The sequence below is a fragment of the Gymnodraco acuticeps genome, unplaced genomic scaffold, assembly GCF_902827175.1.
Source record: "Gymnodraco acuticeps unplaced genomic scaffold, fGymAcu1.1, whole genome shotgun sequence".
Taxonomy (NCBI): Eukaryota; Metazoa; Chordata; class Actinopteri; order Perciformes; family Bathydraconidae; genus Gymnodraco; species Gymnodraco acuticeps.
Window position 1 is genome coordinate 1,233,731 of NW_022989899.1, and position 24,039 is coordinate 1,257,769.

Here is a 24,039-nt window from a genome sequence, read left to right on the forward strand (position 1 = left end):
ACTACGTCGGACGTAGCTAAGCCCGACGTTAGAGTTAAGCCCTACTTTTTTACGCCCAGCTGGTGCACTCCTGGTGATTTGCACGTTCACGAACGATTCGTCTTTGTACTTAATTCGTTCAGTGAGTCTTCACTACTGCCGAAGTCCGTACAAGAAGTTTGCTGGCATAACATTTATGATATTAAAACACATTTTACACCTCACCTTGTTGCCCCATGAATTATGCTCTGGGAATAGGCTACATATTATTTAAGAAATATAATTGGCCATTGTTAAATCTCTCATAAATGTGTGCCTGACTATACGATGTATTACAGCAGGCTAGCACGTTATACTTCCAAACCCATGCACGTACTATGTGGCCTAACTTAAATCCCAAAGCATTAAACTCCATTTGGCCGAGTTCAAAGTGAATACAAAAATATATCCTCTACATCGGTGACGATTTATTCATATTCTATAGTATTGTAACGATCACAAAGGGAGTCGGAAACAGGCTGCTAGTTATTAGGCTTTAATAACTCTTCTTCTTTACAGATGATCACAGGTTCAGGAACAGCTTGTGGGTTCAACCTCCACTAACACTAACTCCTACACATACCCATATATATAACAGTGTCTACGTCACAACTTCCCGCCCTCCCCCGTCTGCTCCCCCAACCACAGGCCCGCACCTCAACCAGCATCACTGTGCAGCTCTATGATTGGCAGAGAGACGGGGGATGCCTGAGTGACACCCTCAGCATCCTATACAGGGTCGCTACACTGCCCCCCCACTACAAAATTCCTCGCCCACGAGGAACAAATAAAACCCAGCACCAACACTATAACTACACACTGTACTTTGACTAGGAAGGTCTGGGTGGACTACCATCCCTTCCAGTGAGACCAGGGCGCATTCTTGCCCTCTACAGGAACCGAGGGGTCTCACTATAACTTTACTACCAAACAAAGTCTCTGAAACGACCCGGGGGTCGTGACTGCCTTCTCGGCAGCGGGACTGGGGTCAGGAGGACAGGGGTTGCCGGTTCTGGTCCAGGCGACGAAAAAATGGGGGGACACTCAGTCCCTGATGGGGGACTGCTGCTCTGCTCGCCGGGGGACCTGAGTGGGGGTGTCGAGGGGACGGCTGTGGGCCCCGATGTTCCTTGGGCCTGTGGAGAAGCGACTCCTCTGTACAGAGCCAACCTGTCTCTGTGGAGCACAACTTTTCTCCCCTTTGGTGGCAGCTGCACCCTGTAGACCACTTCCCCCACCCTCTCCAGTACTCTGCAGGGGCCAACCCACTGACTGTCCAGTTTTGGGCACCGGCCTTTCTTCCGTTGTGGGCTGTAGACCCAAACCAGCTCCCCGGCCCGGAAATGCTGCCCTCTTGTCCTGGTGTCATAGTTCCGCTTCTGTCTCACCCCAGCACTTTTCTGCTGATCGCGGGCAAAGGCGTGAGCGGAATCAAGGCGGTCCTGAAGTCTCCTGGCGTACTCAGGCCCTGGAGGGGTGTCCAGGGAATCTGGCGGCTGACCAAACGCCAAAACAGCAGGGGTTCGAAGCTCTCTCCCCAACATGAGGAGGGCAGGAGAACAGGCTGAGGACTCCTGGACTGCAGAACGACATGCCATGAGCACAAGGGGCAGATGCTCGTCCCAGTCGCGCTGATGCTGAGACGTGAGGATGGCCAGCTGCTGTCCCATGGTGCGATGAAATCTCTCGACTAGTCCGTCGCTCTGAGGTCGCAAGGGGGAGGTGCGTGTTTTGTGCATGCCCAGTTGTGAGCACATGGAGGCGAACACCCGGGACTCGAAATGTCTCCCCTGGTCACTGTGCAGGGTCTCCGGCACTCCGAACCGGCTGAACATGCCGGTCACCAAGGCATCTGCGACTGTCTCTGCTTCTTGATCAGGGAGAGCATACGCCTCTGGCCATTTTGTGAAATAGTCTATGGCCGTGAGAACGTAGCGGTTACCCCTGTTTGACAAAGGTAGAGGCCCCACCACATCAACCGCTACTCTCTCCATCGGGGCCCCCACGGGAAACTGTTGCAGCGGAGCATGGGAACGACCAGGGGGGCCCTTCCGAGCCATACACGGATCACAGCGGCGACAGAAGTCTTCGACATCCCTCCGGCACTGCCCCCAGTAGCAGCCCTGTCGAAGGCGCCGGAGAGTCTTAGTGACACCAAAGTGCCCAGAGCCTGCCGTTCCATGCATGGCCTTGAGTACGACCTCTTGCAGACCCCTCGGGACCACCACCTGCCACCTCTTCTCCCCCGTTGCTGGCTCCTTCCACGCCCGCTGTAGTACGCCCTGACACAGACGTAGAGTCTCAAACTGAGACCACAGCCCCTTGGTTGCTTTGGAGAGCACTGCCACTTCCTCCCACGGTGGCCGCTGCTGCGACTCAACCCACTGCAGTACAGGCTGTAGAACGGCGTCCAGCTCTTTCTGTTGCTTCCACTCTGCCACGTCCACTGTCTGGAGCTCCCGGCAGATAACCTCTTCCACTTGCCGCGCTGCCGCACAGACGATGTCCTCCTCCAGCAGCTCCTTTTCACGAGTCTCTCTCTTCTCGCAGTAGTGGCATCCGCCGGCGGCACACGGGCGGCGGGAGAGAGCGTCTGCATTTGTGTGGCGCACCCCAGCCCGGTGCTCCACCCTGAAGTCGAAAGCTTGGAGCTCTTCTAGCCACCTGGCGACCTGCCCTTCTGGCTCTTTGAACGTCATGAGCCACTGTAATGCAGAGTGATCAGTCCTCACCGTGAACGCCTGCCCACACAGGTAGTACTTAAAGTGTCTGATGCCCAGCACCACTGCCAAAAGTTCCCTGCGGTTGACGCAGTATCGTCGCTCTGCTTTGTTGAACGCCCGGCTGAAGTATGCCACCACCCGCTCCCCCTCTGGTGTAGTCTGGGAGAGCACTCCGCCTACACTAATGCCGCTAGCGTCTGTGTCCAGGGTGAACGGCAGCCTGGGGTTGGCTGGGGCGAGAACCGGGGATTCACTCAAGGCACGCCGAAGGCTGTCAAACGCTGCTTGACATTGCTCAGACCACAGGAAATCCCTGTCCTTCTGCAGCAGCTGGAACAGGGTTGCGGCAGTGCAAGCAAAACCCCGTACAAACTTTCTGTAGTACGAGGCCAGGCCCAGGAAACTCTTCAGCTGTTTCTGGTTGCGAGGATTTGGCCAGCCTGCGACCGCCTGCACTTTCTCATGCAGGGTGCCGATGCCCTCACCCCCCACTTTGTGGCCCAGGAAAGTGACCTCTCTCTGCAGGAAATGACACTTATCTGGATGTAGCTTCAAACCAGCGGCTCTGATTCTCTCCAGCACCACTCTTAGAGATCCCAGCGCCGCCTCAAACGAGCTGCCATGCACCAGGATGTCGTCCAGGTAAACCAAACACTGTTGGCGGGGAATCCCAGACAGCACCCTGTCCATCAACCGCACAAAGGTGGCCGGGGCATTACACAGCCCAAAACTGAGGACCTTGAACTGCCATAGTCCCCGGCCGGTGCAGAAAGCCGTTTATGGTCTGGCCTCTGGGGCAAGAGGAACTTGGTAATACCCGCTGCGGAGGTCCAAGGAAGAGAACCACGACGACCCTGCGACCAGGTCCAGGGACTCATCAATGCGGGGAAGGGGGTATGAATCCTTCTTGGTGACCCCGTTCACCGGTCTGTAGTCTGAGCACAGCCGCCAGCCACCTGTCTTCTTCGGGACCATGACTACAGGTGCTGACCCTGGGCTGTCGGAGGGCTCGATGATGTCTGCCTGCAGCATGCTCTGCACTGCCTCGTCGCAAGCCTGCTGACGAGCAAGGGGAAGTCGGCGCGGGCGACACCTGATGGGACGCGAGTCCCCTGTATCAATCTCGTGTTCTACCAGATGTGTTCGGCCCACCTCCTCCTCCTTCATGGCGAAACTGCCCTGGAACTCTAGCAGAAACTGCCCCAATTGCTCTTGCTGCTCGGGATTCAGGCCGCCACAGTTCTTCCTCCACACCTCCAATACTGCAGACTGAGCCTCTTCCACCTCCGTCTGGGGTAACTGGGGTGGGGCTGTGATCGGGTGGCACAGTCCGGGGGTGACAGATGGGGAATTGTCCTGAGCGGGCGTCACCGGGGATACGGGAAAGGAGGGAGGATTTTCTTCAGTTCCTAGGGTACTCACGGTGGGTGTAGAGGGTCTCCCCGCCGGCTCAGCAGGGTTGTGGATACGGGTCATAGTAATCACCGGCCCCCCCTGGAAACTCACTGTGCATGCTTGAAGATCCAGGAGGCAGCTAGACGCCTTCAAAAAGTCCAAACCCAGAATACACGGGTCCTGTACATCCGCTATCCACACGGGGTGCTGCACTTCAACTCCCCCCACCGACACAGTCAGCATGCCTCTTCCTTTCATAGGCGCCAGCTCTCCTGTGACTGTGCGTAGACGCACCGCTGTCGGCTCTAACATAGTCCCACTGGGCAACACATCTGCTCTCACCAGGGTTACTGTAGAGCCTGTGTCCACCAGTGCAATGCAGGGCACCCCTTCCACATCGACAGGGACATAGCAGGAATCCCCACCACCAGCATGGCCCACCGCGACGACAGGCTCCACGCATGTGCTGTCATCTTCTTCAGGAAGCCGTAGAGTCTGGCTACCCCGGCTGTGCTGTCGGGCTCCTTCCTCGGATGTCTGAGTTGGTGACAATAAAGCTGTGGTTTGGTTGGGGAGTCTTTGGGCTTGGTTCCGCATCTTCTCCTTTATATATATATATATATATATATATATATACAGTATGTACAGAAGTACATCTAGTTCAGTGGTTCTCAAAATGGGGGGTGCAGAGGCATGCCAGGGGGGGCGCGAGAGACCAGGAGGAAAAATGGTTATAAAAAAATAAATAAAAAAAGATTACAAAAAAAAATAAAAAAATCATAATTTGAAAAATTATTGATTCGAAAATAATATGATGCAGTACAGTACTATTACGTCTGGGTCTCTGTGTTTCATTAAAGCTCGGCTCTGTGTGTGTGTGGAACGAGCCATTTTGTGTGCGAGAGAGAGAGAGCGCACCGGTACCGGAGATCATTGTTGTTAGCTTCTGGTGCTAGCGAGCTACGCTAACGGATATAAGGAGTTTTTTCAACAACAAAGTGGAGGAGAGTCCTCTTCTGTCAGACTGAGAGACTCAGTGAACTAAAGGACTCTCTCAGTGTTATCTCAGTGGGTCTCAAACGTTTTGGTCACGGTTAATGTAAACAATTATTTCCGAGGCACACTCGTGATGATAATTATTGTTTTAAAAAAATAAGAGAATAAATGAAAAACAGCTATGAAATACTATATGACAGTAAAACAAGAATAAAGTTTAAAAGGGGAGTGATTTGTAAAATATCCATAAAGAGAAAAGTAAATCTGTTTACAGTTCTGTTTCATCTGGGTGTTGAGAGATGTATCCATAGATCTCTTCATTTTGCTCTCAAAGTGCACCAGATTGATGCTTTTAACTTCAAGATTGAAAAAAATATCTTCCACTGTAGTGACCGGTACATTAATGGGAAACCCTAAATGTTTGAGCACCCTCTATGAAACGTCAAGCTACCCCACAGCACCCCCAAAATAAATATCTGGCCTGACTATTTCTGTTGGGGGGACCCGACTTTTTTTTTTCTCCAAAGGGGGGGCCTGACAGAAATAGTTTGAGAACCACTGATCTAGTTCAACATACTTTACTCACCAGCAGGATAAAATCCTCATTTTCCTAAGGAACAACATCCACCCCATTCATGGGTCTGCACTTATGGTGTTTTAACATTCACCTCGCCTATTGCCGTTTCATTATCACACCATTCCTGCACGCCTGTCAGAAAATTGGTTTTATACAACACGCCTGAATGAGAGGAATGAAAAGCACTGCGCAAACAAAAAAAAGGAAACAATGAGCAAGTAAGGTGTAAATGAAAAATATATTTATGCGCATTGCAGTGTACTCTAAATATGAACAAAAGCAGAATGGAATTTACATTCCCGGGCCTGTTTGTTATTGGAAATGGTGCTGAAGAAAATAAATTGCATAGAGAGAAATGAAATATGTATTTTTCTCCAGGGAACTGCATGCAGAAATTGGGCTTTAGGATATCAATATGAAGCAGAATTGAAAAACATGGAGATGGAATGATAATTCCAGGGCTCTTCTAGGAACCATTCTGAGAATACTATGAAGCTACGGTAAGGACAAGATTTATTCAAAGAGAAACAAGCATGAATACTTGTCTTTACAACTATTTCTCTATGTCTCTGGTGAAAATAGACAGATTTTGTGATCTTATAATAACATTACATAGTCAAATCTTAAACGAAAAAATAATACAAACATGTAACTACCAGTAAATGGATAAGGAACAAATCAGAGACTAACTATATCCATGATCAATTAAAATAATCCTTTTTGTAATATTCCAGATTAACTCAATATGTTTTAACCACATAACGTAAACAAATGTTGTCAATATTATTTGATACTTAACTGAGATTCTTTAGAAAATCTATTTTACAAAATGATGTCATAAGTTATAACCCATGATTTTAAAAAGTATTTTATTATTTGTTTTTATTGTTTTTAAGTTATCATATTATTCTCTCTCCTGCTGCATAGAGGAAATTAAATGTTGTCAAAAAGAACCAACCAGAATACAATTCAAGAAAATAATATATAAAACAGACAAAAATCTCCTTTTGATTAATTGTTTGGATAAATTCTGACTACACAAAAACAATGAATATTTGCTCAGGTGTTATTTTTACCTCATGATGTCTTTCAGAATTGTGCACAGGTTGACAACAATGTATTCAATCTCTATTCAGTAAACATGAGGAATGGGTGTAACAGAAACATATTATTCTCACTTACATATACTTAATACTTAATATCATTGTGTGATTTTTATTTGCTAATGTTTATCTTTATTTGCTGGCTTTCACTCCTTTACTAAGCTTGGGAAATGTTCTTATTAAGAAGATTTGTTGCAGTGTTGTTAGTTACCACCAACAGAATGACCTTCACCTTCTGTTGGACTGAGAACATCCTCATATGGCCTCCCTAACTTCCAGAATGTTCTTTTCATTATCACCAAGTGTGACCCCTCCCTTTCTCCTCTGTGTTTAAATATGCAACCCAAACTCTATTCTTCGTCTTTCACTCTGCAGACAGTATGCTCTCTGTAGGACTGACTAAACTTTCTTGCAAGAAATACAACTCGACAACGACAGCTGAATGGTTTGATTCTTAATCCACAGTTGATCAAATAAATTCCCATCACAATAGGCAAAAGTTAATTATAATGATACCTACAAATTGTATCAGCGAAATGCTCTGAGTTCATGACCTTACTCCAGATCCATGAGCTCTTTGCACTTACAGTATTCAGCAAAAAACAGGGCTTCAGCCTTTGGAGAAAGAGAAGTCTCATTTGTAATTCTGTTTTCCCATTGTCCTCAGTGTTTCCGTGAGGTTAGCGGAGCTGCTATATCTCCTCTCTTTGTCAATACGATGTAAACACAAGAGTGGGTTTAATCGATAAAACAATGAGCAGCAGAAAGGAGCCTGCACATTGTAAAACTCAAACTGTAACACTACAATCCGTTCAGTCCTGCCCTGCCTGCTCTGGGCTTTGTAGCGTTCCATTGATTGTTTTCCTTTTGTTCCACTAACAATTAACTTTCCTGTCAGTAATGATCATTCTGTCACCAGAGAGAAAGACATCCAGTTTAGTTTGGGTCCATGTAGGTGTCTTTACCAGAGATGGCAAAAGTAAACACATCCTTTACTCAAGTAGAAGTACAGATACTCTTGTTTAAAAATACTCTGGTAAAAGTAGAAGTACTGGCTACATTTCTTTACTCAAGTAAAAGTAAAGAAGTATGGGCTTCGAAATGTATTTAAGTAAAAAGTACAACTACCAACTGTTTTAAAGAGTACCTGACCTCCCTTTATATTAATAGAACAACAATGTCATTGTTAGCTAATGAACCCCCCCCCCCCCCCTTATCACCTGAATCTCCTCTTAGAGCACCATTGTGTTCTTTGTAACCAAATCTCTCTCAGAGGGGCGTGGGGAGGGGCTCCTTATTTTCATCTAAAGTAACAGACAGAGAATCAGCACTTTGGAAACAGGGCTGAAACAGAGGGGATTATGGGATGCTGCAATGATCTGTTTGGTGTTTGGAGCCAAACACTTCAGAGACATGTTTTGTGTATATCTGAGACCTATAATATATTGATGAAAAACAGTATAATAGGGGACCTTTAAAATCAATAGGCAATGACTCTAAATATTAATGATCACGTCACCAAACGCAGATTAAAACTAAAGTAACAAACCTATTTTGAAAATGTAAGAAGTAGAAAGTACAGGTATTTATGTTAAAAATGTAAGAAGTAAAAGTAAAAAGTTGTCAGAAAAAGAAGTAGTGGAGTAAAGTACTGATACCAGAAAAATGTAATTAAGTACAGTTACGTAGTATTTGTACTCCACTACTTCCCATCTCTGGTCGTTAGATTAATAAAACTGATTTATATCCAATAGCAAGCTTGTGTAAAGGCTGAGGAGGAGGCTTACAAAACAAGTAAAGTAAAAACTCAAGGGCGATTAAAAGGAGAGCGAGTAGAAAGACGTGCTTACCTGCACTGAGCGCTGCAAGGTGTACATGTTTATATTCATGTATGTGTGAATGATTAAGCGCGAGTCTGTGTGTGTCTTGGAGTGCTGAATCAAAGGCCTTATGTGCAGGGCTGCTCAGGGCTGATAGCTGACCCATCAAGCGTAGCCCACCTGAAGCAGAAAAAAAACACTTACATCAGAAAAGCCCCAGCGGAGAGAATTTCTAAAGTGCAGCGCTGCACTGTGCACATCTAAAAGGCCTACCTCAGCCACAACACACGGCTCAAATCCTCCGCCAACAATGGACGCTTACAAAAGGCGGAGCTGAGGGCAAAGAGACAGGGAGGAGAGACGGCTCCAAATGTCTCTCACTCTTCAATCTGCAGCCTTTCATATCGAGCCGTACGCTTCCTGTCTGCAACGCACTATGTTGTGTGGAGTAGAGGCCGGAGTAGTCACTGCCCTACACTGTAGAGACAAGAGAACACAGTCCTGAGTCCACAAAATAATCCTAAAAAAACAGATTTTCAAAGGTTTTATGTTTAAAGATAGGCATTGAAAATGTTTGTTACACTGAATGTAACTATTCACATGTTATTGTACTACACTGGGTTAGGATTAAAAGGAATTTATTGGGAGTATTTTTACATTATATTCATAATTATGTTTAAATTAGTGTATTACCACCTATCTGCTCCGTCACAGCAGCTTACATGTAACTGCCGGTCTTGGCTCAGTTAAATGACTTGAGATTGGAGAATACCTCTATTCAAGTGATCCTCCTGGCAAGTTGATTTATTCACAAAAATGTTGCACAACTACGTTTCATCAGTAGCCCAGGACGTAAAAAACATAATTATGGCTTATTTTCATGTTACATTATAGCCATCGTTGTAACTTGTTCTCTGCCTGTTTGTAAAGGCAGCTGAGCAGAGGGTGTTCAATTAGTTGCAATCTACCACCTGACCACTATATGCGACTAAATCCTACACACTGCTCCTGAGGCCTATGAATTCAAATGAATGTTGCAGCTGTATAAAAACATTGTGCACAGATTTAAGGGAAATTATGGGAATCATAGCCTTGAATGTGCAACTTGCTTACAAGCAGGGTGAAAGACGGTGAATTTATTTCCTTAAGGTAGAGGTTTTGAAACACTGTATCACTGACGGGTTATATCTTATGCCCCTTTCACACCAACGCGTTTTCAGCTCCGGCTCGGAGCTGGAGCCTGGAAAGTACCGTTTTTTCCTGTTCACACCGCACAGGCGCCGCCTCTTAGCTCCGGAATCCGGTTCACTTCCAGCTCTAAAAAATTGTCGGTCGAGAGGCAAGAGCTTCGGAGCTAAGAGGCGGCGTCGCTTACGTCTCTCTTACGTCGAGGCGGGGGCATGGGCATTTCGTTGAAGTAGATGCTGAAGACCACAAAGTAGTCTTGCATTTCGCATGTGATGTTTGTAAAGTTCCAAGTAAAGTTGTCCCTTGTAAAGTCGTCCGATGCCTTCCATTTCGTTTCGTAAGAGGATAACCAAAGCGAACAGCGCTTCAATACAATCGGCCATTGTTGTTGTTGTCGATGTGAGGGATTTCCGCGCGGTTTGGATTTTATGAAGCAGGCACGTAAACGGTGACGTCATGACGCAGCAGCGGCAGCTCTGGGCGGTGTGAATAGAGCGGGAGCAGAAAAGGGAAACCGGAGCTGAACCAGAAAAGCTCCCGCTCGGAGCTAGAAAGGGAAAAGCGCTGGTGTGAAAGCCGCATTACACAGGCTCCGCCCTCTACTGGACTCTATGGGTACTACCTCTCAACCATACTATGCGAGCATTCACCTACTGAGATATCTATAAATGCTTTACTTTCTCTGCTTCAGTTGCTCACTCGCTGAAGAGGGTGTAGGATGACAGTCAGGAGGCGTGGCCGCCTTATATACGGTGGGCTTGCGCGCGCATTCAGGTAGCTACGTTTGTCTACGTTTATAGACAGAGCTGCACATAACCGGTGCGCATGTGCACCTCCGCCAAAAAAAGAGCACCGGGTCATTTGAAAAAAGGCGCATTTGCGTACCAAAATTGAGAGAGAGAGAGAGGGAGAGAGAGAGAGAAGAGAGAGAAGGGAGAAGAGAGGAGAGAGGAGAGAGGAGAGAGAGAGAAAGATATTTGCGAGTTGCATATGAACTCAGGGTCGGCCCGTAGCACTGGCGTTATAGATGTTCGCCTAGAGCGCCAGATCTGTGGAGGCGCTGCGCTGACAGCTCTGGGAGGGGAAAAAAACATTTTTGACCGTTGGGGCTCATCCTAATTTTCGGCCTTGATGTAACAATATTCATAATTAAGTAAATGTAACACCCTTTTCACCCCGGTTACACATTTCATTTGCCCTGTACGATGGGCGCTGTAAGTGATGAAAATGGGGGATGTTGGCTTATCTGGCGCCCGCAGCTCACAGCCAAAATGTGAGTGAGCGAGGGAGAGAGAAGGGCGCACCGCCCGGTACCGGCGCTGTTGTTATTAGAATCTGGTGCTAGCTGCTCTAACGGATATAAGAAGAAGATGTTTCTACAATGATGTGGAGGGAGAGTCCTCTCCAGTCAGACTGAGAGGCTGATACTACAGCTCAGTGAGGTAAGGACTCTGAGTGTTTAGATAGTTCACTTTAGTCTAAGTTCAAACGGTTTGGTCACAATTTATGTAAACACATATTTCCAAGGCACTCCTTTATAATTATTGGGATAAACAGGTTTGAAATCATTCCAATGCATACTATAGGACAGTAACCAATAATATCCTTTAAAACTGGAGAGATAAAAAAAAATGCATAAATAAATAAATGTTAAGGTAAAATAAGATATGAATGAACAACACAAATAAAATAAGTTTAATTTGTTATTGGCTATGGTAGGTTATTGGTTATGTTCACATACTTATTTGATTACATCCACTTGTCTAAGATGACAACAGAGACTTTCGACCCAAAACCAGCTGTTGACTTGTGGATGCAAGCAGCTAATCGCAGACTCAACCAGAGAGAAAGAAGTAGGCCTAAATCATCAGCTACCATGTCTGACAGAGAGGAAGACAGTGAGGAGAACAGTCAGGAGGGGAGTGATGACAGCTTGTAGGATTACTGGTCGTGCTAATGTTGTCTTGTGTTCACCTCTGCATGTGTGTTCTGTGTTCACCTCTGCATGTGTGTTCAGTGCCGTGTGTCTGGCAAATAAAGTCAAGCCCCCCTCAAAAGTTACGGTTTATTTCATTTTAAGGATGAGCACCAAGCAACATCTCCAGGTGCTCCTTTGAGAACCAGGGCAAAAAAGTTATGTGCACCCCTGTATCTCAGTAGGTGAATGCTTGCATAGTATGGTTGAGAGGTAGTACCCATAGAGTCCAGTAGAGGGCGGAGCCTGTGTTTGTATAACTAGTGTTACAATACGTAACCCCCTGTTTCTCCCTTAAGTAGCTTTGCCCAGGTGTGCTGCGTTGGTATAACGAGGTGCAGAAGGACTTCATTGAAATATCTAGTGCTAGCAGCAGAAGAAAGGTGCTGCGTCTCAAGTCTCTTATTTGTCATTTCCTTGCTCTTCGGTCCTCTCTCTCACCGGGAGTAGCTTTTTGTGCGCCATTTTAAGGAGCCTCCCATGGTGCTTATTTGTGCCCGAGGAGCGAGGAAACACCAGACCATCCTTCAGTGAAATCCTCAGCCACTCGCCCCGCCCCCTCACTGTGTATCGCTCACTGATTGGACGAGGCAGCGCATGCAATGATCGGATGCAAATTAACATATTTGCAGTTTAACAGTGAAGACACAAAACACATTAAACTCCCAGGAATCACTCCTCAGTTTATACTGATTTTGTTTTTAATTAATATCATCCATAAACAAAGTGGACAAAAATCATTTAATTCATTCATTGGAAACAGTTTTCATGATCTCCAATTCATGTTTATTCTTATGGTGCAACTTTCAAAAAACATACAGCTCTGGAGAAAAGACCACTCCAAATTCTTCTTAAATCTCAATCTCTACATGTATGGCAGCCATTCCATTCCAGTGTCTGTTGAATTCCACCACAAAGAAATGTTGTCAGTAGTTTATAGAATAAAAATATACATACTTATAACTAGTAAAAACCAAAGAAACTGATAATGCTGCAGTGGGGATTTTTTTTCCAGAGCTGTAATTCCACCTGGGGTAAATAAAGCATTTTGAGTGATTGACATTATCTAACAGTTGCTATACAAACACCAGTTTCAAAGCAACATGGGATGTGTATCTGGAATTAAGCTTTCTACCAGAATCACTCAAGAAATGTCCCTTCAGCAAAGAAAAGATGAAAATACATCTGCATATCGCGCTGTTGCTCCACTTGCTTTTTGTGGAGAGTAGAAAAAGGCAGAGCAGAGAGCAGCTTAAGGCTGGAGCCACACGAGAACGGTAACGGTCCGCTACAGTTCTCTATCTCAGTGGTTCCCAAACTTGTTGTGCCCAAGGCACACCAAAGGACAAGTAAAAATCTCAAGGCACACCTGTTGTGCAAAACAGCCCTTATAACACGTGTTATCACTCATATCATGTAAAATATCTGTAAATGTGCTTAATTATTTACTAATGCCAAATAAAATGTGACAAAGACAACTATATTACTCATGAAATATTTATTAACTAAATATTTCAGAAATTAATTTGAAACTTTACCAAATTAGGCTTCATCAAAGCAGCAACACACTCATTTAAACCAGACAGCTCACAACATTAAAAATGAGGCAATTGAAACTCAGCAGAAATTCAGCACAGAGAACTGTCAATGCAAGGAAGCTGCATTGTCCATGGTCCTGAACTACAAATTATAAATGTAACATTTCAGCACTCAGCATTGAAACATGTGCTATTGTAAATATTTTTGCCGACTTACAAATTAGTGAGATACATGTGCCTGTTGGGGCGCACAGAATTTTGTAATCCTTGGTGGCACTGAGGAGAGGGCCACTCGCAAGTCCTGCTCAACAGAGAGCCGTGACCTCCTGTTGTTCTTCATGTAAATCAGAGTAGAGAACGCCAACTCCAGAGATGGGGTCGTTACTAATTTTTTAAAATATATTACATATTACTTTTTTTTAAAAAGTAATATATTACACTACTTCGTTACTATCTACATAAAGTAACTCGTTACTTTACTCGCCGAGCACGTACGAACTGCGCATGCGTGAGTGGCAATAACTTTCCTTACCAGCAGGCGGCGGTAGTGTGTATTTGTCATTCAAAACAGGCAACAACCGGAAGACAGAGAAGAAGAACAGACAACAAATAGCGTGTGCGGTAGCTTCACCTTAGCATGTGTTCTTTGCAGGTGCTTGTTGAGGTTCGACGTGGTGTTTCCAGCAGTGGATAACAGCTTCTGGCCTGGACACAGTTTGCACCTCACCGTCACATTCCTGTCTATTCTTCGGACGAACTCAAAAAATGGGCATATCTCCACCCCTCGAAAGTTATCGCTGACTCAGCCATGTTTATGCAGCACTGCACGTGGAGATGTGGACGTGCAAGTCGCGCAGATTACGTACATATAAACCTACAAAGTACTGATATAGTAAATTAAAAAATAATTATTTTTGTGTAGTTGTATATTGCAATAATAACGTATGGTTGTCACAAAATCCCACGGCACACCCGGACTTGACTCACGGCACACCAGTGTGCCGCGGCACACCGTTTGGGAACCACTGCTCTATCTCATACCTTATTCACACCAACGGTGTTTCAGGGCCGGTTCGGAGCTGGAGCTTGAAAAGCACTGGGTTTTCCTGTTCACACCGCAGCGGAGCAGCCTCTTAGCTCCGGAATCTGGTTCGTTTCAAGCACCAACAAATTGTCCGGCTAGAGCAAAAGCACCACATACGTCACGCTTACATCGAGGCGGGGGCAGTGATCAACTCCTGAACAACAACAAAAAGCCGGCGTGTTATCCAGTTTGTACACAACGATGGAGAAACTTAACAAGCAGCAGTGGTCCACTGAAGAGACCAGCTACCTACTGGGAATCTGGTCTTCCGAAGAGGTACAGAGGAAGCTGGAGCACAATCGGCCATTGTTGTTGTTGTCAGCTGTGAGGGGTTTCCGCGCGGTTTGGCTTTATGAAGCAGGCACGCAAACGGTTACGTCATGACGCAAACGATGACGCAATGACGCAGCACCAGTCGGATACTGGGCGGTGTGAAAAGAGCCGGAGCAAAACCGAAGAACAGGTTCTGAACCTGAAAAGCTGTAGCACAGAGCTTGAACCGGAGTTGCGTTGGTGTGAATGAGGTAATAGAGACCAGGGGTTTTCAAAGTGTGGGAATGTGAGCCTCACCTCAGAGAACATAAGAACAGCCGCGCCCCCTCTCCCAATTATTATTGCTATTATTATTATTATTATTATTATTATTGTTGTTGTTGCTATAATGCAGGGGCATTCAATTGCATTTCAAAGAGGTCCAGTAAGAGAACAATTATATGCTCTGTTTTCGCTGTCTACCTTTCTCTTTTTTGAGCACGCCATTTGAAATTACTCCGACTGTTTCTCTCTTCTTGTCTCGTCTCTGTGTGTGTGTTTGAGTCCCAGTCTTCTCTGATGTTACACTGCAACCTGCCTGTTAGACAGAGTCCAAACACACAGTCTGTCCAACACATGTCCTGCAATACACATGCTGCAGCTGCCCAGCTGCTCACTGTTTGTAAAAGTAAATACATAGTATTTTCATTTCAATAATTTACTTTCTTTACCCTGCTTCATAAACAATACTGACATCCCTTTTCTCCACCGAGTCTGGGGGTCCGGGGATGTGAGGACAGCGCGAGGACACAGACAGGGAGGCTGCTTTACTTCATAAAGGAAATGGCGGTCAATATTAACAACACAGGAGCTAAAACGCTTAATAACCTTCATTACGTGTTAGAGAAAGAACTTAAGAAAAGTTGACAAAGATGAGGCTGTTAAACGGGCAGCGGATCCGCTGTGTGTAGAAAGAGAGAGAGAGAGAGAGAGAGAGAGGCTGCGTCTCAGGTCGACTATTTTCATTTCCTCGGTATCACCGGAAGTTGATTTGTCTGCGCCATCTTGATTAGCGTCCCATGGCTCTTATTTCTGCCGGAGGACCGAGGATCGAGGAGCGATAATGGAGGAACCACCAGACCATCCTCCGATGAAATCCACAGATACTCGCCCCGGCACTGTGTATCGCTCACTGATTGGACGATGCACTGATCTGATGCTTCTTGACATCAGAGCCCAGCGGAGTGAAGAAAATACATGAAACTCATGAGAGTCACTCCTCAGTCTATACTGTGTTTTGTTTCAATTAATGTATCATTTAGTTACAAATATCTGATATATCTGTTAAACTAATAAAGTATGCGCAGTCATTGTTCTTTTCTCATCCATTTATTCAGGGGCATGAACCAGCATGGCAGTGCTGCGTAATCATCATGAGACATATAGCGCTCCACGCTTGCTTATGACATCACAATGGGACGTACCATTAAACATGGAGAAAGGGTGCTATTACAAAGTAATACTTAACACTCCCACTCAACCTTAACTATATTGGTTACATGAAAACAAAACAACAATATAATAAGGCTTCTCTTTTGCCTTAACAATGTGAATACACTCGTGCACTTTTAAGTGCCAAACATGTCTTGAGCAAACCTCTTTAGTTGTAGCTTTGTAGCTGGCTTGGTCATGACATCAGCAATCATTAACTCAGTAGGGCAGTACTCCAAAGTTAACTTTCCGTTATTTACAGTTTCCCTAATGAAATGGTACTTAATATCAATGTCTGTTGCATCTGATGCCCAGTCAGCATCACAGTACACTTTTAGACCTAGTGCCTCTCTGTCATTTCTCTTAAAGCATAACTCCTGTTCTGTTGTGCCTTTTAGCCTTCCTCTGTTGGTTCAGCCCCTGTGCTGAGATAGTTTACTGACCACAAAACCTATATCTGGTCTAGTACATGTGAACAAGTCAATTAAACTTCCCACTGCCTCTCTGTATTTAGTTGGGTCTGTCACTTTTTCAGAATCAACTGTTTGTTCAAGTGTTGGCTCACATGGGGTCCCCCTGGCCTTGCAATCCTGCATTTCAAACCTCTCTAGGATTTTGCCTATATATTTCTTTTGAGACATTTTAACTTCACCTTCTGTTTGGTAAAAATCAATTCCCAGGAAATGTTTCAACTTTCCCAGGTCCTTCATTTTAAACCTGTCAGAAAGCATAATCTTTACACCTTCCAGTACATGTGTGTTGCTTGCTAATAATAATAATTAATTCCTTACATTTATTATAGCGCTTTTTCAATGACTCAAAGCGCTTTACATATACACACATATATTATACATGCAATGGTCAGATACTGTGGACAATACCCACAGGAGCAAATCCGGGTGAAGTGTCTTGCCCAAGGACACAACGGCCTGACGCAGTGGCGGCAGGAGCGGGTTTCGAACTGGAGTTCCCCAGCACTCCCCCTTGATCTGATGATCGGATGCAAAGACCACTGCGCCACCCGTCCCTGCTACTGTATGATCAGATCGTCAACCCATACAATCATGATGACCTTTTCATCATGTTTCTCTCTTGTGATCACACACAATGACACAATGATCAGCTGGATTCTGTATGAAACCGTTCTCACTCAGACATGTGTGTAACATAGCATTCCAGTTTCTACCTGATTGCTTAAGGCCATAGAGAAACTTTTGCAACTTACAAACTAGGTTTTCTCCAGTTATTGACTTTTCTTCATAGCCTTCTGGTTGCTCCATATAGATTTCACAATCAATGGGTGCATGCAAATAGGCTGTCTTAACGTCCATCTGGTGTACAATGAGTCCCTCTTGTGCTGCTTTCTGCATGAGTACTCTTACACTTGTCATATCAGCTGTGGGAGAAAATGTCTCTTTGTAGTCTGTTCCTGGTTTTTGACTGTAGCCTTTTGCTACAAATCTTGCCTTGTATTTATCTGATCCATCAATGTCACTTTTGAGTGCATAGACCCATCTTCCCCCCACTGCCTTTTTACCTGGTGGCAACTGGGTGAGGTGGAAGGTCTCGTTCTCCTCCAGAGATCGCATCTCCTCGTCCATGGCATTCTTCCACTGCCTTGACTTTGCTGACACTATGGCATCATTGTAGGTTTGAGGGATATCACAGACTGCTCTGTAGCAAAAGTCCATGCATGTTTGTGCTTTGTCCTCCGCATCCTCAGTCTCAAAATCCCGTAGATGAGTTGGTCTCCTTTTGTTTCTCTGTGGATACCTTTTGGTTACAGTCTCTGTGGCTTTACTCGGCTGTGTACATTCAGTCTCTTCAAGTAAAGTGTCAGGCACACGCATCTGAATACCATGACTTGATACATTTTCTACATTTATATCATTGCCTATGGCCCTGGAGTGTGCATCCTCATGACCACATTCTATGTGTGATTCAGATGTTTGTGTTTCCTTTTCTTTTGCTCTTTTGGTTGTGAATTTCACCAACCTGTGCTTTTGCACCTTCTCTGTTTCTGGGTAATACACCAGATAAGCTGGGCTGTTTTTATCATAGCCAATGAAAACCCCTTGCTCACATCTAGAGTCTAGCTTCCCTTTTTCTTGTTTGTAAGCAAAACATGTTGTACCAATTTTTTGCAGTTTGGATACATTTGGTTCTTTGCCTGTGAACAACTCGTATGGCGTTTTCTTTGTGCGCCTGCTGTAGCACCTGTTCCTTACAAAAACTGCAGTCTGCATAGCGTAGTTCCATAGCTTGTCTGGTAACCCACTCTCTATCAGTAGGCATCTGCTCATATCATAGAGAGTTCACCAGCTTCTCTCTGCTGTACCATTTTGATGTGGTGAATAGGGTGCAGACGTTTCATGTCTAATCTTATTTTTAGTTAAGAGTGCCTGAAAGTCTCGGCTTGTAAACTCAGTGCCGTTGTCTGAACGAATACACTTGACTTCTCCATAAGGTGCTATGTCTGCCAAGAACCTTTCTGTGGCTTGCACTGTATCACTTTTTGACTTCAGAAAATATACCATCACGGTGCCTGAATAGTCATCTGTAAAAAACTGTGCGTATCTGTGGCTTTCTCTGCTCAGTGTTGACATGGGACCAGTTAAATCAGTATGTACTAGCTCTAAGGGTTTCTCAGCCTTTCTGTCTGGCTCCCTATTTCTAGTCTGTGTGAATTTTCCTTGTGTACACACTTCACATAACTGACTAGGCTTAACTGCTGTTTCTTTTATCTCCATGCCTGTCACTACACTTTGTCATTTCTGTACATCTTCATAGTTGCCATGACCCAACATTTCATGCCAAGTTTGCATATCATGACACCCTTTACATTTTTCAACATTTTCTTTAACAGTTGGCAAGTAATACAAATGTCCACTCTCGTGTATGTCAAACCTGCTACTGTCCTTGGTAACCATGTGGCTTTCTCCTTTCTTGAAGGTGATTGTCGCTCCTTCATTTGCAGCTCTTGCCACAGAGAAGATGTCATGTGGGTATGAAGGTATGTACAGTGCATCCCGTAGCTGTGCTATGTGCTGTCGTCCAGTGTCGTCTAGCAGATGCACGATCGCTGTTCCTCTGCGTTGTGCTATTCCGCTGCATTTGGTCCCGTCAGCTAACTCCACTGAATGTGTTCCTGAAAGGAATGAGTCATCAAAGCTGTCAAACCTTTCAATATCGTTCACGATGTGGGATGTTGCTCCAGCGTCCACCATGATGCCTCTCATCTCTACCTTGTCTGGGGGTCTCCTGGTCTTCGTGTGCTTTGCCTTGAAGAATTGGTCTTGTTCGCTGTTTTCCTCCTCTTTCACTTTTCTGACACCATCTTGTCCCCCTTTTTTCTTGCACAGGGATTCTTCGTGTGTGTTATTTTTGCAGTAACCACACCACACTTTTCTGTAACATGTTCTTGCCTTATGCCCTCTTATTCCACATTTGTAGCATATAACGTTAGCACCTTCTTCTTTTCTATTGTTAGCAGACCGGGGCCTCTGCCTTGTCTAACATTAGTTTTCATCACGTTATCTGTGGTTTCTTTTATCTTCCATTTTTCTGCCTCTTCGTATACACGCAGTCTCCTTTTAAAGTCTATGAATGTAACGTTATCTTCATTCTGCGTTACATGAACAGCCAGTGGCTTAAAGGTGTCTGGTAGTCCTCCTATTATCATGGCGATTATGAGTCTGTCGCTCATGGTCTCACCTGTTTCCCTCAAAGCCGTGTTAATGTTCTCCGCCCCTATGAGGTAGTCAGTAACACTTTCACTGTTTGTCATGTGTAGCTTGGTCAACGACGTGTAGAGGTTTATTATCCGTGGTTTACTTTTTCCAGAATAATGTTCTTTCAATATTCTTAGAGCCTTCCTGCCATCATCAGCGGCATTGTGTCTTATCAGTGATAGGCTTTTATCATCTATCAGTCTTATTAGCTCAGCATAGCAATCAGCATTCTTTCTCCTGTCTTCTGTTAGCTGTTCAGGACTATTTCCAGTGGGTTCATGGAGAATAGTTTCTTTTAATTTCAGGATATGTAGGCAGCCTAAGAATCTTGTTTCCCAAAGGTCATACTTATCGTCAGTTCCATCGAACAAAAGCTGTGGTGCGAAAACTCCCGTTGCTCTGCTTGCCATCTTGTTAGCACAGCGATTAGCTTGCTAAACTAGCTTGTTAGCATTGGGTTCTCACGTAATACATCGCATGTAATATCTCCCGCCACTTCTTTACTTATTGGTCCACATAGTTTGTATAAGTCCAGTGTAATACTTTGCGTTAAACTTCTTCCGGAAAACTAAAATGAGTCCAACTTTGCCTGGGCCCATAACCTGTTAAACTAATAAAGTATGCGCAGTCATTGTTCTTCTCTCATCCATTTATTCAGGGGAATGAACCAGCATGGCAGTGCTGCGTAATCATCATGCTCCGCGCTTGCTTATGACGTCACAATGGGACGTACCATTAAACATGGAGTAAGGGTGCTATTACAAAGTAATACTTAAAGGTGGGGTAGGTAAGTTTCAGAAACCGTCTCGAGTGCACTACAATTTGAAAGTACACAGCCGAAAAGAATCCGCCTCTTCCTTCAGACTTCCTTACAGAGCACCTCCTCCAACACACATGAACGCGCACATGACGTCAGCAGACTGGTGAAAGTGGCCGCCTGTTGCTGGTGAGTCATTGAAGTACTGCTGCAATGCACGCCCAATGAGGGCACGAGATACATTTGTACTTTTTACAGTATTACGGGTTCCACAGATGACATTTTTTAATGGATTTTTTGTCAAAGCACTTCAGATATTCATTGCTATCGGGATGTTAAGAGCATTCCATGGAATATAACAAAAAGTGTATCTCGAGCCGGTTTCTCAAACTTACCTACCCCACCTTTAACAATATCTGAACAACAAAGTGGTCAAAAATCATTTTATTCATTTATTGGAAACATTTTCATGATCGCTTTTTTCGTTTATACATTTTAAGAATGGCGTTTATCTTTTTTGAGAATGAGTTCTTATTTTATTTAATGTATTTGGGTCTACAACAGATGATACAAATGTATATGTCAGTAAATGTGTACTAACAGAGGCGGGGGTGTGTGTGAAAACAACGGGGACAGAGCTGCTGTCAGAGAACAGCTGTGCCGCGTCATCACAAACGGACGTCGCTTCACGTGACGCTCCGGAGGAAAGGACGTCCCATTGCTCTTAAAACTCATTTCCCTGCTTCTTAAGTTTACCACAAATTATACCTTTTTATAATTCAATCAAATGTAGCCCTGTTTTGACTAATGATTTATATGTGCACACATATATCACTTAAATTAGTCAATACATATTTTGTACTGAAGTATTCAAAAGTAAAAATTACACGTTTAATATAAATGATTTGCTGTGGCCAATTGTTTTCATTGCATTTACAGACCCTTGAAACTCTCTGATACCACCCAATGAATGCACTGACTTGCTTGTAGAACCACGCTACACAAAGCAGATAGCAACACCTATAAAAACGTAAGCATAGACAAGGGGCTACTGTATCGACATTTTAAAATTATATTTAAAGAAAAAGCCCTAACAAAACACCAGGGCTCTATTTCAGTATTAACTGCAACAGCTGACATCAAATATTTGCTGAGCCTAAGGATAATCATAAATAAATAACAGTGAAAATAAATATATTGCAATGCTCAGTACAGCAGCATCCAACAGTCTCTAATCCTTGGATAATACATGTCACTGCATGCATGCACGGAGCAGCTGTAGCGCAGAGATCATCATATCATTCTGTCTTGTTTTACTTAACAACAAAAAAACAAAAACCGGGTCGTTCGCAGGCGCGAGCCGGCTCCTGTCTTCACTTCAAAGAGCCGGCTCTTTGAGTCGGCTCGTTCGCGACCGACACATCACTAGTCCCGCCCCGCCCCCGTCTGACGCCCCGTCTACTCTACAGGCATCGAAAAATGCTTTCACCGCTTCGCCCATTCACTTGAATGGGGTGACGTAGTTGATTTTGAATCTTCGCCGAACTGCATTGTGGGGAGCGGAGCGTGGCTTTGTAAGCATCGTGAGCATCAAAAGTTGAGCAATGTTCAACTTTTGAGGCTCAATGCTTGGCATCAGCCAATCAAATCCCGTTTATGCAAATCCCGCCAGTACAAGCGCTAGCCAATCAAACCGCGTGCAAGCTGGGAGAGCCAGACCGCAGTTCATTTCCTCATATTCCAAACGAGAAATTACGGTAGCAAATCACCCGGTTCTTTCCGACCAGAAATATTTACCGGGATAAAAACTGGAGGAACCAGGCATGGAGGGAGGTGGCAGAGACAGTGGGTGAAACTGGTAGGTTTTCGCCTGTTTGGGGATTTTATATCCAGTTTACTTCGTTTTAACATTGTTATTGCTTTGTATGTCGGGGGCGATTCATGTGATTGGTTGTTGGTCGCCTTGAGCGCGAGAAATCGCCAAGCCTCAGACACGCCCAGCTTCAAGATTTTTTTATGCCTGTAGTGTAGACGGCCCGATAACAGTACAGAAAGCGGCGGGATGCATTTCCTTAGGAATCGACAAGCAGAACCGAAACTAATATGTATGGGAGAAAAACGTCACTTGTCCGTCGGACACATCAATGGAAAGATGAATTTGTCCGATATTATAAATAACACGTCCCGGACCCGGACAATCAGACGTGTGCTTTTTCGCACACTGCGTGTTGCCGCTCGCATAAAGTTAGCTGAAATTAACCAGCTAGATTTTGCTGCGCCTCCCTTAAAGCTCTCTGACGCCCCCCAAGGGAGGCGCGCCTCACACTTTGAAAACCGCTGATATAGACGGTTCGGCCACACGAGGCCGACAGGGAAACGCAGATAACGATAACGGGTTCAAGGTGGGTAGATCTGCGGACGAAACGCTCTGGGGGGCCAAACGGCTCCGTGTCTACGCCCTATACGATAATTTTCTGATAACGATGACGCAATAGCCTTATTGCGTCCCCATCTCTCCTTCTCACCCCATGTGAAGCTGATGTGTTTCACTAACAACAACAGCAGTTTTCCGAGTGTTTCGAGCCATGTTCCGGTATCTCGCAGGACAGTGCACCCAGCAGGTGCCTCCAGCAGACCCCCCCGCACGGCAGAGTTTCCGTTAGCCGAAATCGAAAATCCTCCGGTCAAAATGTCGCTTATTGTTTAGGTGTCCTTTGACACTCAGGCAGTCATATCATTAGCTAGAACTAGCTAGATCTGATCGATATGGACATAAACGCGAGTGAAGTCTAATCGGACAGGAGAGAGAGATCAGAGATCTGCTGCTGACGGAGAAAAAGAGCCCTGCCTCTCCCCACCTCTGCTGCTAAATCCACTGCGGAGAATAAACAGAAGGGTAACCATGGAAACCATGCTTGGAAGTCTTCTTCGCTGCTTTTGGTGTAGCGGAAGTACAGCGCCACTTACAGGCCCGGCATATGTACTACAGCGTCTCCAGCGGATTGAGCGGTCTCGTGTGGAAGGACACGTTTCTGGTGCCTATTGCGTGTGGACGGAAGACTTTTTTGATAACAATTTCGGTTTGTTTGCGTTACCGTTCTCGTGTGGCTTCAGACTAAATCAGTGTCGCTGCAGGTTTCTCACACCATCGTCCAGGCTGGAGGTGGCAGGAACAATCACAGCCACATGATACAGTCATGACTCCCCCGCTGCCAAATTAAGTGCAACTCCATCTTCCTCTGCCCCCCGGAGTGATGTTAAGTGAGGCTACACATGGAAATTCTATAATTGAACCTCTCTCAGGCCTCGTTTTTCTGAGGCCTACATCTCATATGGAGAGGAGAAAACTTCATAGATATTTCTTCTCCTTACACAGGTTCACACTTAATTG

The 24,039-nt window shown here is 45.0% G+C and overlaps 2 protein-coding genes across 5 annotated transcripts in view; both read right to left on the reverse strand.

Annotated features, from left to right (window-relative positions):
* sez6b (seizure related 6 homolog b) overlaps window positions 1-24,039 on the reverse strand; it is a 293,771-nt gene that overhangs the window by 121,796 nt on the left and 147,936 nt on the right. The gene's annotated exons all lie outside the window — the stretch shown is intronic.
* Window positions 3,200-8,977, reverse strand: LOC117539801. Its single transcript, XM_034206134.1, has 3 exons — window positions 8,906-8,977; window positions 8,663-8,812; window positions 3,200-4,673 (listed from the first exon to the last, which is right to left on the reverse strand). The coding sequence occupies exons 2-3, from the start codon at window positions 8,699-8,701 to the stop codon at window positions 3,519-3,521; spliced, it is 1,194 nt and encodes a 397-aa protein (XP_034062025.1). The 5' UTR covers window positions 8,702-8,812; window positions 8,906-8,977; the 3' UTR covers window positions 3,200-3,518.

Coding starts and splice junctions, on each gene's coding strand:
- LOC117539801 (XM_034206134.1), bottom strand. CDS start 8,701: ATGAATATAAACATGTACACCTTGCAGCGCTCAGTGCAG. Junction 4,674..8,662: donor CCTTGCAGCGCTCAGTGCAG/GTAAGCACGTCT, acceptor TCACCAACTCAG/ACATCCGAGGAAGGAGCCCG.